This window comes from Haliotis cracherodii, unplaced genomic scaffold, assembly GCF_022045235.1.
Source record: "Haliotis cracherodii isolate W230 unplaced genomic scaffold, xgHalCrac1.p SCAF_7, whole genome shotgun sequence".
Taxonomy (NCBI): domain Eukaryota; kingdom Metazoa; phylum Mollusca; class Gastropoda; order Lepetellida; family Haliotidae; genus Haliotis; species Haliotis cracherodii.
The window spans coordinates 27,233,803-27,246,975 of NW_027266330.1; the positions used below are offsets into that span (position 1 = coordinate 27,233,803).

The following is a 13,173-nucleotide window of genomic DNA, read 5'->3' on the forward strand; positions in this document are numbered from 1 at the left end:
AGAATTGGCATGATAAGATTTCAAGATCTTCCTTTTTGAATTTGTTTAGTGGTCATAGGTGTCCTAGAAGTTGAAAAAATATGTAAAACTGAATTATTTAATTGTAAGGATTCATTGCGATTATTTTGTAGGTTCCGTTGCAGTCCGATAAGATGAAACGATTTAAGATGCAAATTGATCCGAAAATGTTGTTATGCACACATTGTAATGGCAATTGTACTGAAGACTGGTTCCATTTACTCCTTGTATGTCCCCATCATGTCAAGCAAAGAAAACTTTATACCACTTGATTATACCTATCCTAGTAGAGATATGTCTTACACCTAAATGGAATTTACATATATAACTATTGGGACATGAAATGTGCCCATAAACGTGTGTTATTTGTGTATCATAATGAATATCAACCCACTGTAAATGATTTGTATATCTGCGCAGTACTTTGGGCCAAAGGTCTGCAATACAAATAAACCTGTCACTTGCACACGCGTTTCTACTTTGCATAATAGAATAACAAAATATGATTCAGTAAACAGTAACAACAGGGATATTTATTCATGTATTTACAACAATGTTCTTTCAAGCAATACATATGTTGGATGAATGTTGATGAGGATGCTGACCTGATATTTACAACAGAAAATTCCATGAATTACTTGTATGATGTGTGAAATTCAGAAGCTTAGCTAGATCTACCATTCTTGAATTAGCACTATGTCATTTTGATGAAACATGAAATGCACTTCTATAAAAGATGACAAAGGAATCCTTGGAAATAATACCATCTTGCTAATCTAATTGTTCATATTAATGACACTGATGTAATAACACTGTGAGACAATAATCTTTAAATATTTTGCCTTTTTCATCATGTACAGCAAGGGCAAAATGCCTGCAACTTCAGGTTCAAAATATTCCGCACACATGTATGGACACAGGCACCAAATTTCATGATTTGTGATGTCATTACTGCATGGCAACTTAGTATGGACATGGGGTTGCCAAGCAACTAAAAAACAATTTGTTCACCAGGTCTGTCAGGTGGCAACAAAACCTTTCATTTATTGTCCAGAATTACTCTTCCACTTTGCACACACATATATTTCAATTTGCCTAATCCTTCATTTTCTTCATCTTTTCTGGTCTGAAAACATTAAAACATTGATTAGTTAATATATCTGGGTTAATGTTATTTTAATAAGATATTTCTTTTTCAGTAGAAAAATCTGTCAAATTAAACCTCTTGTAATCATTTATTCACATTGCATGGCTACTGCTTGGTTTGCATATAAGGGGCATCAGTATTAAGCAGTAAGCTTAAGTAAACAAGCCGTCAACAGTTACAGATAGAATATTTTGTAAACGTCAATAACCTTCAAATGCAGATCTTTCAGTACTTGGTGGAATAGAAAGGCATTTACGGAATGTTCCTTTCAAAAGTTTAGTCATTGTAAGGCAACACATTTAATTACCTTCCTCTAAGAATGAACTTAAGAGAGCAGACAGCTCAGGCGAACATGAAACAACTGAGGAAGCATCAGTGGCTGACACACCCTCCCCTGTTTGTGATGAGGCTGCTGATTGGCTGCCCTCACTTTCACCTGGCTGTATCCTCGTCTCACATTGGCTACTGCCACCCATAGAGGTTGCAGAGCTTGCTTCAGATTGGCTAACAAGGATTCGGGTTTGACCTGGTCGTTGGGCAGGAATTGGGGATAAGTACAAATTCAAATCAGGAGAATCATTCAATTCAAGTCCAGAAACAGTGCTAGGGCTAGTGACAGCTAATGCTATGTATACAAACATATTGAACAACTGGAGCATGAATTTCCGTCCCACTGAAACACAAGAAGCGGGGATATGAGGAGACACAAAGCAAGCAAGGGAGGGAGGTCTCAAGCAGCATCCACAGGGGATAAAAGTATGCTTCCATCAATGGGGATCTCATGCCCTGCGATGACAGGTTAAAGATAGCATAGGGTCATATGGCTATTAATCACTACACACGTTCTATTATTACTATGTTATTTCGTCATGATAGTAATACAGATACAGGATGAAAAGAATGTAGAATGAAAGTCTTAAATGAGTGGTCATTTAAGTTACTAAATGCTATTGCTCATTTGATCTAGTGGTGTAATGATACGGCAATACAGTATTGTCTCACGATACGAGGCCCACGAAACAATTCATCGATTTTCAAACCCTCTATCACCATACATACTATACATTACCTTACAAGTTATATTTGCAAAAAACACACATGGCTGTTCAACAACCAGCTAATGCAGATTCTCTAGTATTTCCCCGTTTGGCTATATTTGGCACAACATTTACAGTGCCCTCTGGCCTATATGTTTCTATCCTACATCACTCCATTTTAATCTCTGAAATTTTAAACATGATTCATGTATGTGATTCACCTGCAAAAAAAAGAATATCTTCTTTTGAAACAAAAGTGCTGTATCGGGATATGAATCGTATCGCATCCATAGTATTGGGATATGTATCGTATCGTGACCCCTTCATATCGTTACACCTCTAATTTGATCATGTATCAAAACAACCCATAATCCTGAACAAATATTCAAGTAGAAAGGAAAGAAATTAGTATTTCAAAGTAAAGGGCTTACCACCACCACAAAACACACAATTAACATGAATGAGTGAGAGAATGAGATTCTACATCAACCTGTTTCTGTTGTTAGTGAGTTGGGTTTATGGCTGCTTGAAAAGAACATTGCATATATCTTGGCGTGTTAGCTAAGTCTTAGATAATTGCCTCGGCCACTTGTAGGGTGTTAACCAGACATGTCATTCAAGGGTGACAAAAAAGATTGATTAGCCAGTAATTTCTAAAGCTTTTAAACCTCGGAGTCTTTCCAAGAAAACTATTGAATTGAGATAAACACAATGGAATTCCAACTTGCCAAGGGTCATAACCAAATCGAACCTTTGATCAGCTGATCTGGATGGAGCTAAGGGACAAAACTCAGTCATGCCTAGTTATTCAGCCTTGCATTAAAAACTATTTAATGATGCAGACCACAAATTTTGTTGCCTTTTGTAACAAGAATTGGGCACTGGGTTCAAAGCTATTCCACTGTGTCCATGATCACAACATCAAAGGAAGATACACAGCTCCTTAGGTCAGACATTCAGCATGACAATGATTCATTACACTCAGTTTAGTGTCTGTTGCAAAATTAATCTCTCACTATCCACATCAATCTCTTCACTCACTCACAAATGCATGTTAGTATATAGTGAAATGCAGCAGCACACCGCCCACAAAATCAGACCCTCCATGCAATCTAAGTTCAAGTCATGCAATGCAAGTTCAAGTTGTGCAGCTAATGAGTTGAAGGTGCTGTGTAAGTGAACATCTGTTTCTGGAGTTGAAACGCACGATTCCTCCTATGAACACAGCTGGTGGTCAACATACACACATCAGTAAGTAAATTGATCAATGTATGTCTAACTCATCTTGATCAACTAAAAACTAACAAAAGACATTTTCTTCAAGATTTGGAGAAAGTTTCTTTGGAAGTAACTGTTTCTATATGGTGAAGCTTGTCACATTATGCTGTACAAAACACAGTTAGATCACACATGTTGTTGCCCACTTTGACCAACAGGTCATAATATTTTCTGTTGAGACTTACCTCCGGTAGCATCACCGTGAGAAAATATAACCGGTGTATCCATTTCATGTGAAATCTTCTCTGACAACTCAGAATCTCGGGCTAAGCTCACACCCTAAAACCACAACAACAAAACATTGTCAGTTCTTTCAACACTAAAACCTATATAATTTAAGATATACATTTGTTTGCTTGTTTGTTTCTTTGTTGTTTAACGTCGCACTCAGCAATATTCCAGTTATATGACGGCGACCAGACAATCCATAAACTGACAACATGAGCATCGTTCCATTCAACTGGAATACGATGATATGCATCAACCAAGTCAGCGAGCCAGACCACCCAATCCTGTTAGTCACCTTTTACGGCAAGCATAAGTTGCAAAAGACCTATTCTACCCCAGATCTTCACGGGTCTAAAATATATTCAGTCTACACACACATTAATGTTCTTCTGCATCCATAAAGTTTATACATATATACATTTATATACACTTCCAATCATCAATTCAATTTTAATGTCACCAATAAAGTTATTCATAATCAGTAATGTCACTTTCAAAGAAACTGCTGTCACGAGCACTGTACCTCACCTGAATATGTAGTCAAAAGTATATGTCAACAAAGTCAGGCACTTAAAATATATGTGTCCATGTCAAAGTTCAGCTTCCTCAGTCTTTCAATTTCAGAGGAGGAATTTACAGAGCAAATATGCCTTTGAGAGATTTTAAGAACTGTCAAATCAAGGTAAAATGTAAAATATTGTCTAAAAGAGAACATATGTGTCAAACCCTCCACTAAATACACATTGACCAAATTTTGTTGTCTTTTGAACAAATATGGCTGAATAATGGCCACAAAACGTTTCCGCTTTCTGTGTGGACTAAGTGCAAAGGTCAAATTAAGTTCAAGGTTCAACATATCACCACAAAAAATCAGGGACATATTTCTTTAATACCATAACTAAAGTGGGTGGACGTTCAGTAAGGTGAGCTAGCAATGGGAATGGGTAAGATATTTTGAACTACAACAAGCATGTCTTACCTCCATAAAAGATTTAGCAAACTCCTCTGCAGCAGCTACTGAGCTGAAAGCTGCCTTAAAGTCCCTCCTGACTGGCTCGTCTGTTGAGAAGTCTTGGGCACTCCACATACAGGCTCTCTTCTGATTCTCTCTGGAAATATAAACAATCATAGAGTGATGACATCAGGTGTGCAATATCGGTGACATTTCACAGGTGAGTGACATGAAAAGCCAGGTGTCAGTAGTGTAGGTATCTAGCCAAACCTAAAGAGGCTAAGGGTTTTAGCAACTTGACGGTTACAGTGTAGGAGTTGCCATGATCTTCTCAGCAGAAAGGAGAATTCCCAAATACTGTACATACACTAATATGATGTTTCCCCTCCCAATCCCCTTTTCAACCGCCTCTGTGGTCTAGTGGGTAGTGATTCTGTCCGAAAAGTGGAAGGTCGTGGTTGAATCCCTGGCCTCATCATAGTTAAAGACGTGAAACGGTTGTTCTACTCGTTACCCTGTCTGATGGTCGGCATTAAGATAAAACAAGGACTGGTCAGCATACTGTGTGTGAGTGAGGTATCCATGTTAAACTGTGGCATGGTATCTCCATGGGCTAGCTCTACGGGTCCCGACATAAGCCCTGACAAGCATGCACGCAATCACACATTTTTTACTGTCATTATTCTGCAGATACATTTTCAAGGTGAAGTATTTTTATCGGACTTACAGTTTTATTGAGTGTTCGCGACAAATGACATGGTTGCAGATTTTTTGTTTGTCATCTGTCTCCATGTCAATCTGGTTTCCGTTCAGGTCATCATTGTACAGAATCTTCAAGTTGCCCATTCCAAGTTTCTAGAAAGAAGACCATTCTCGTTCAAAACAACTCCAAATAACATGTTATATCAACTTGTGAATGAATTTGTGAAACCCTTGTGTGACAGGTATGTTAGTGAATGAGTATGTTAGTATGGTTTTAAGCAGCTTTAAGCTATCTCAATAACTATATATTTGTCCATTTATATAATTTCAGGATAAAAAAAGAGTTATCTTCGACTATCTTGAACTATAGAACTGTGTACATGTATCTCGCAGTTTGCCACATTAACAGTTTTGAGAAGCACAAACAAGCATCTCACATAGCGGGGAGGAATTCTCCTTGATACGTGCATATGTATCACCTTTCCTTTCACCCCCAACATCGCAGTAACTTCCTGCTTACTAGTATATCATAAAGTGCTTATCAAAGCAGGTGGGGTAGAGTAGTTCTTCAGCAACCCATGCTTGCCGTAAAAGGCGACTATGCTTGTCGTAAAGGGCAACTAATGGGATCGGGTGGTCAGGCTCAGACTTGGTTTTGATTCAAGTCATCATATCCCAATTGCCTAGATAAATGCTCATGATGTTAAACCCTGGATTATCTGGTCCGGACTCGATTATTTACAGACCACCATCATATAGCTGGAATATTGCTGAGTGCAGCATTAAACAACAAACAAACAAACAAAACATCGAAGCAGGAAATTAACAAGCTTGAGATGATAGTGGCACTTTGTAGACTGACTAAATAATGTACCACTCACTCAGCTGTTGATTTTTGACTGTTACTGATTGCTGCTATGTCTTATAAGGATCTATACTACAAAAAGTTTGCTAAGGATCAAGTTTTGATGATATCAAAAAATCATCCAACAAATAAAGATTTGAATACCCCGGTTACAGTGATTGGGTAACCCCTGTAAGACCTCAAATTCGATGAACGGACAGAGGCATGCATTCATGTGCATAAGGTGCTTGAAAACCCTATGTTTTGAGGTATCATGAAAGAATCGTTGCACATCATTATCAGAGAGCACACCAACATTTGCTACCGAGGACTGCAACAACTGAATGCACTTATGCTCACTCCACGTCAAAGACGTCGTTTGAGGAACGAAGAATTAGGCAGATACATGGAATCAATACCAGATGTTTGCATCAGGGACTTGCAGGCGGTAGACAGCGTTCCACCACACAGCAGGAAGTCAGTTGTCTCCTGATTGCAGCTAGACATCATCATTTTGTGTCTGCCACCACACTCAGAAATGACCTGCATAACACCAGTAACGGAGGGAATGTATCAGACAGGCAGGCACATTTGGACCGGGCTGAAGATCACCTGAAGTGACAAACCAGGACTGGGCTTCAGTACCATTTACTGATGAATCAAGATACTGTCTTGACTTCAAAGATCGTCATGCCTGAGTGTGGTGTAGATAAGGAGAAAGATTTGGATTCCAACGTAGTCAAACATGACCGCTATGGAGGAGGCTCAATCATAATTTGGGGTAGGATCAGCAGAGCTGGAAGAACCGATCTCCATGTCCTACAGTGAAGCTTCATGACAGGTGTGCGCTTCAGGGATGACATTTTGGATGTGTAAATAAGACTGTATGCTGGAGCAATCGGACTGGACTTCTTCCTCATGGACGTCAACGCATGATCGCATCGTGCCAGTGTCGTTAATGCCATCTTAGAGCAGCAAACCATTTTGACAAGTGATCTGACTGACTCTACATCACTGCAATACTGTGCGACACATTAAAAAAAGCATCAATATCTTACCTTCCACTCATCATTTTCAAAATAAGTCAACGTAGCTCTCTTCTCAAACATGATGCTTTCTTCCTCAGAATCGTCATCTTCTTCCTCCTCCTCCTCTGTCACAGAGACGTCCTGGCTTTTGGACACATTTGCCGAGTTGTTGGTATTCTTGGCTGGAGATGCTGGAAGTACAGCATCAGTTCCTGTTTTAGACAATTCTTCAGGTGACAGATAGACTGTTTTATTCAAGGGTGCAGAAAAATGGTCACAGTGAGTTTGGTTTATTAAGAATCTTATAAGATCAAATGACACAAATACACTATAAGTATTATTCTTTGGTTGAACAAGAATAACACCATTCTATACGACTGAGAAAATGATAAACAGCCATGAAAAATGATCATCCAGAAGGTTTAGATTTAATTACTTTGGTTCAATGGGTAAGAGGTAGCACCCTGACACAAAGCCTTACCAGATTCCGTTGCCCTGACTAGCTCCTGAACCTCCTCAAACTTCTTCTTGAACTGTCTGGCCAGCTCCTCTGTCTGCAACACAAGACTCACTCACATGAGATGACGACATACACAGTCCATCCTAAACAAGAACCATCAGGAGACGACAAATCTTCACCATTCTGGTGCAATTCAGAAATGGAGTTTTGCTACTTATGCCCCACTTTTGATACATTGCCATTGGTTACCTTCAGTTCTGTGAAGAAAAAATACATTTTTGTTCAGTATTTTTCAATATCCCAAATTATCAAAAGGCACCAGTTCACAACTATACTGGTCTGTAAAGCAAGTTCCATCTGGAAATATCCAATGGTTTGGGAGTTCTGCACCGGAAATGAGCACTATTCTCATTTACAGTATAAGTCCAACTTGTGAAAAACAAATAATTGAAGCTCCCAAATCATCAAACGGTACCAGTACACTACTAGACTGACCTGCATAGCAAGTTTCGACAAGAAATATTCAACGGTTTAGGAGTTCAGCTCAAGAAACGGAAAACTGATGGATGACAGACAGACAGACATGTTGTTCGTTATATCCCCTAGTTTTTTCAAAAAGGGATGATAAACAATGGATGTACAAGAAATAATTATCTATAGTGCTTTACTTACAAACCCATCATTGTATATTCTAGCAAGAGCCCAGACAGGATTTGTTTTCCATTACTTCAAAACACGCATTTCTTTCCGTTCATAGAGGAGCCAAACAATTTAATCCAACTTGTGCAGCATACAAATTAATTTTGTTGGTAAATCCTGAGGATAGATCATCCCTCCACCCCCAAAAGTTTGAATCCTTTCTTAACTGAAATGTAGATGCAAATTGACGTCTCAAAATGTAATGCTGCCAAAGACATGTCTGTTATTTCAGTGGTGACTGACCTTGAACCTGAGGGCAAACTGTTCAACCTTGGCCTCGTTCTCAGCATAGTCTTGAGCAGTCCAGCACCAGGCTGTCTCTGACGTTGCCATGGGAGACAGGGTCATATTGCCAGCTATCAGATGATTACATGCTACTTTGTGTACTTGATCTCGCCTCATCAGCAATCGGTATTTATCTACAAGGACAGAAAGCAGAATGGAAAACATATATAAAGGTTTTATCATGTTATTGATCTAAAAACATTGTTGAGACAGAAGAACTGAACAACACATTTTCAAAGAGTCTACTGTTGTTTAATATTACAGTACGGTTCTTGGACTAGTTTCAGTGGAACAGTAGACTAAACTTGGAACCCTGCCCTCATCATGCTTATGACAAGCATGTTTATCATATCAAAAGGTTGTCTGTTGGTTGTTTCAAGCTATATGATGGTGGCCTGTAGGTAAGAATCTAGATGAAATATGCCACTACCCGAGATGCCAGACTCACCATCTTGTTTGAGGATCTTCATGTCTCCCACAGCTCTCTCCTTCCATTGGTTGGAATCCCGCACAAATCGGAACAGCTTCGATCTCTGGCAGTACACCACCTCCCAACCTTCTTCCCCTGCAAGGACATTTACATCCACATCACATATGCAGACAAACTATGCCAACAACAAAACAATAACTCACAAAAAAGACATAATATGAACAGGAAAGCACAATTTGGCCTTGAACTCACCTGTTTTGACTTCAACTAGTTCTGGAAGGTCAATGATGGGCTTAAAGTCAATGTCATCACTCTGCACAACATCATCATCATCAACATTGGTCCTGTTGCCTCCTGGAGAAGTCCCAAAGATCTGCTGACCTGCTCCTGACCACTGGAATGGTCGGTTCTCATCTGCCAGAGAAAAACATAGAATGTCAGGCCAAGCGCTATGCTCAATAACCTGGGAAGGGACTTAACTAAGACTCCAAACAAAGGGTACCTAGCAAGCAAAATGGAGAAAGAACTTAGTTTGTTCAAAATTGTGATATTGTTTTTAAGGTACCATTCTTCTTCAATTAAGAGGTTTTTTAACATTGTATATCAACATTACATTCAATACTGTGAACTAAGGATTAAGCTTAGTCAATAAGGTCAATAAGTCATTTATGCCTTTGGTGTTTAACGCTGCTCTATGTAATATTGAGGCTACATGATGGCAGCCTGTAAACCATCAAATCTGGACCATGACAATCCAGTGATTGATATTGTGAGCAACAATCAAGGCCGTTAACATCAAGTCAACGAGTCTGACCACCCACTCCGTTAAGTTGCCTCTCATGACCAGAATAGCTTGCTGGGGAATTCCACCCAGGAATCACCACAGGGATATTTGTGAATTAAAGGAACATAAAATAGGAGCATGTAACATTCTTGTTGGAGAACCATAGTTTCTCCTTCAATTTAAAGGTCTATTCATATTGAATATCAATTCAAGCATTAAGCCACTTCCTCTTTATTGATCCTGATATGAGTGAAATACACTTGACCAAGTGATCACATTAGAATCTAGATGCTACTATATATTACATCAATTAAGAGCATCCTAATTCCAATTTGGGAAATTTAGACATTTGCTTCAGACTTAGGGCAGAATAATACTGGGAATTACATTTGATTTTAGGGTTTGGTTTGTTGTTTAACGCCGCACTCAGCAATATTCCAGCTATATGATGGCAGTCTGTAAATAATCGAGTCGGGACCAGACAATCCAGTGATTGATATCATGAGCATCGATCCACACAATTGGGATCGATAACATGCATCAACCAAGTCAGCGAGCCTGACCACCCCATCCCGTTAATCGCCTTTTACGACAAGCATAGTCACCTTTTAGGGCAAGCATGGGTTGCTGAAGACCTATTCTACCCCGGAATCTTCGGAATTCAGCAGAATAATGCTGGGAATTACATTTGGGGTTGAAAAGGCTGCAACCAATTCTAGGACTGATGATGGTAACTGTCTACTTGCCTTTCTTGAAAGCATAACCAACTGCATCTCCCTGTGCAGCTAGGGTAGAGAAGGACATCCCTGAAGCCTGACCGAACATGCAGAACCCTTCACTGGCACCAGTACTGCCTGCAACACCTGATAAGTCATTAATGCAAACATCCTCGCCTTTGGTGTTTAACGCTGCTCTACGTAATATTGAGGCTACATAGTGGCAGCCAGTAAAAAATCAAATTTGGGCCATGACAATCCAGTTATTGATATTGTGAGCAACAATCCATGCCGTTAACACCAAGTCAAAGAGTCTGACCACCCACTCCTTTAAGTTGCCTCTCATGACCAGCATAGATTGCTGGGGAATTCCACCCAGGAATCACCCCAGGGATATTTGTGAATTAAAGGAACATAAAATAGGAGCATGTAACAGAAGCTCTTCCCTGTCACCATCCAATTACTCTCATTACTTACTGCCCTCAAATCCTATCTGGTATCAGTTTCACAATGGTTGGATATTCAGTGTTAGAATTAAACTGGGGCCCTGAGGTCTCTATATTGTTGTATTAACATGATGTTATGACAAAGACCCACTGACTTGCATGCTTAATTCTGACACTAATATTGATACCTCAACAAAGCTCCAGAGGACTATCAATACTGATTACTTCATGGAAGTGTAAATACTATAAACCAAAATCACTTACAACCAGCACTGCTTGAAACTTGAACTGACGCTCTTGTTGGTGCAGGACTTGTCTCCTCAGATTTTGCTGTAATGAAAAATGAACCTAAATAAACTTTGGAATAAAGAAATTAAATTACCAATGTGAGATTTCAGAAAAAAAGAAGCTAGCCTAATATTACACTTATTCTATATTCTTGTTAGAGAACCATAGTTTTGTCCTTTTAGACTTAACCTCATGAGTGTTAATAATACTCACATTTGGCTTTGACCTTGCTGGGCACGCTGACTTTACTGGGGTCATAGTCCTCACAGCCAATACAGCCTGGACAAGGGGGTTTGTTTTCATAGAGGTAGAAGGACTCGGGCAACAGGTACTTCCTGGCTCTGGCCTTCTGTTCCTCAGTAGCCTCCTCCACATACAGGAACTCCACACCTGAAGTATCTAAAGGACACAGAACCAAGTGTCAGAAACAAGGAAGGAGAGCGGGCATCTCAAGGATAAAGTGCCTTTTATAAATCAGTTGGTGAAATCAGTTTTTCAGAACTGTAGGGTCAAAAATGAAAAATGGTGGGGTTTTTTTTCCTTTTTCACAAAAAGTCCAAAGGTTACTTCTCCTCCTATATAAACGTACCTTGAAGTCTATTTCATGACTAAATTAGTTGGAAGTTGCTGTTTTTTCTGAAGGTAACATTAACCAAAATAAAATAGCAACAATCCGTAATTACTTGTGACTATTCATAATCCAATAAACAACTTCACACAGTGCCACTTCTGGAGGGGCATATCTTAGAAAAGTAAAATGTGGAGGCAGGTGCCACTACTTCGAAACATCACATTTAATATGTAGTACAGGTGTGAGCACCAGACCTAGTGGCCTGGTTCCCACAGTGGGAACCACTACACCAACACCCAAGTGGTTTTCTACATGCAGCCGGCAAACTGCACAGGGCGAGTGTATAGCACTAGTAATTATCAGATTCTAGTCCCATTGGGAAAAGATGCAAAAGTCCAAAAGCATAAATAATGATGCTTTGCTACATACACTGATCCAGCATTAAAAACACAATTCCAATAATCCCCATCATATATTTCCATAATTCATAAACAGGGCTAGGTTTGTGCTCAAAAGTTGATATTGTCGTAATAACAATATTGTGTTTTTAATGCTGGCTAGAATGCTTCTACACCAGTTACACCATGAAACAATATTTCTATCAATAAAGGAATCCATCAACCTTTAACAAATCAAGGTAGGCAACAAAATTAAAGACAAGTAATAAGGTGACAAAGTAGACAAAAAATAAAGGATAACAACTTCTTTATTATACTGGGATAGCAATGGTATAAATAGAGAATCTCACCCGAGTGTCTTTTGATATCAAATATATCAACACAAGTTGATAAAAGTGGAAAAATTCCGAGGCTTGCCGAGGATTTTTGACACATTTACCAACGACTTTTGATATATTTGATATCAAAAGACACGAGGGTGAGATTTTATTTATCATCCAACATCATTCTTTCAACTTTTTCAATTTGTAGACAGTAATTAGCAGTGTCTTCAGTGTAAAAAGTACTGAAAACAGCTTCAGTAGCAGAGCCATTAGTGATGGCATTTGATTATGACGTCATGGTAACCAGTGACGTCACAATGGTCTGAAAAGCATTGTGATGTAATTTCATTGCAGCGATATCTACAGTGTTGATCTCATCCAAGTGATATCTCCTGTGGGAGCAAGTTTTGGATGATAAGTATCTATACAGGAACTGCGCTATTACAGTACAATAAAAGAGTTTTTATCCATAACAATGTTGTGTAAACTTTGTCATTCGTCAACTTCTGAGAAATGCCTATCAAACAATTGAAGCTATG

At 39.0% G+C, this 13,173-nt stretch overlaps 1 protein-coding gene across 1 annotated transcript in view; it reads right to left on the reverse strand.

Moving 5' to 3' along the window:
* Window positions 1-548: 548 nt before the first annotated feature.
* The window catches only part of LOC139447053 (RANBP2-like and GRIP domain-containing protein 8), a 42,626-nt gene continuing 30,001 nt past the window's right edge, over window positions 549-13,173 (reverse strand). The window contains exons 22-34 of the mRNA XM_071228209.1: window positions 11,556-11,741; window positions 11,319-11,384; window positions 10,639-10,755; window positions 9,361-9,522; window positions 9,127-9,243; window positions 8,637-8,812; window positions 7,716-7,788; window positions 7,265-7,446; window positions 5,388-5,515; window positions 4,688-4,817; window positions 3,666-3,759; window positions 1,473-1,691; window positions 549-1,144 (exon numbers count right to left, since the gene is read on the reverse strand). Coding sequence (XP_071084310.1) covers window positions 1,131-1,144; window positions 1,473-1,691; window positions 3,666-3,759; window positions 4,688-4,817; window positions 5,388-5,515; window positions 7,265-7,446; window positions 7,716-7,788; window positions 8,637-8,812; window positions 9,127-9,243; window positions 9,361-9,522; window positions 10,639-10,755; window positions 11,319-11,384; window positions 11,556-11,741 — 1,664 coding nt within the window. The 3' untranslated portion in view covers window positions 549-1,130. The remainder of the gene's footprint in view (window positions 1,145-1,472; window positions 1,692-3,665; window positions 3,760-4,687; window positions 4,818-5,387; window positions 5,516-7,264; window positions 7,447-7,715; window positions 7,789-8,636; window positions 8,813-9,126; window positions 9,244-9,360; window positions 9,523-10,638; window positions 10,756-11,318; window positions 11,385-11,555; window positions 11,742-13,173) is intronic.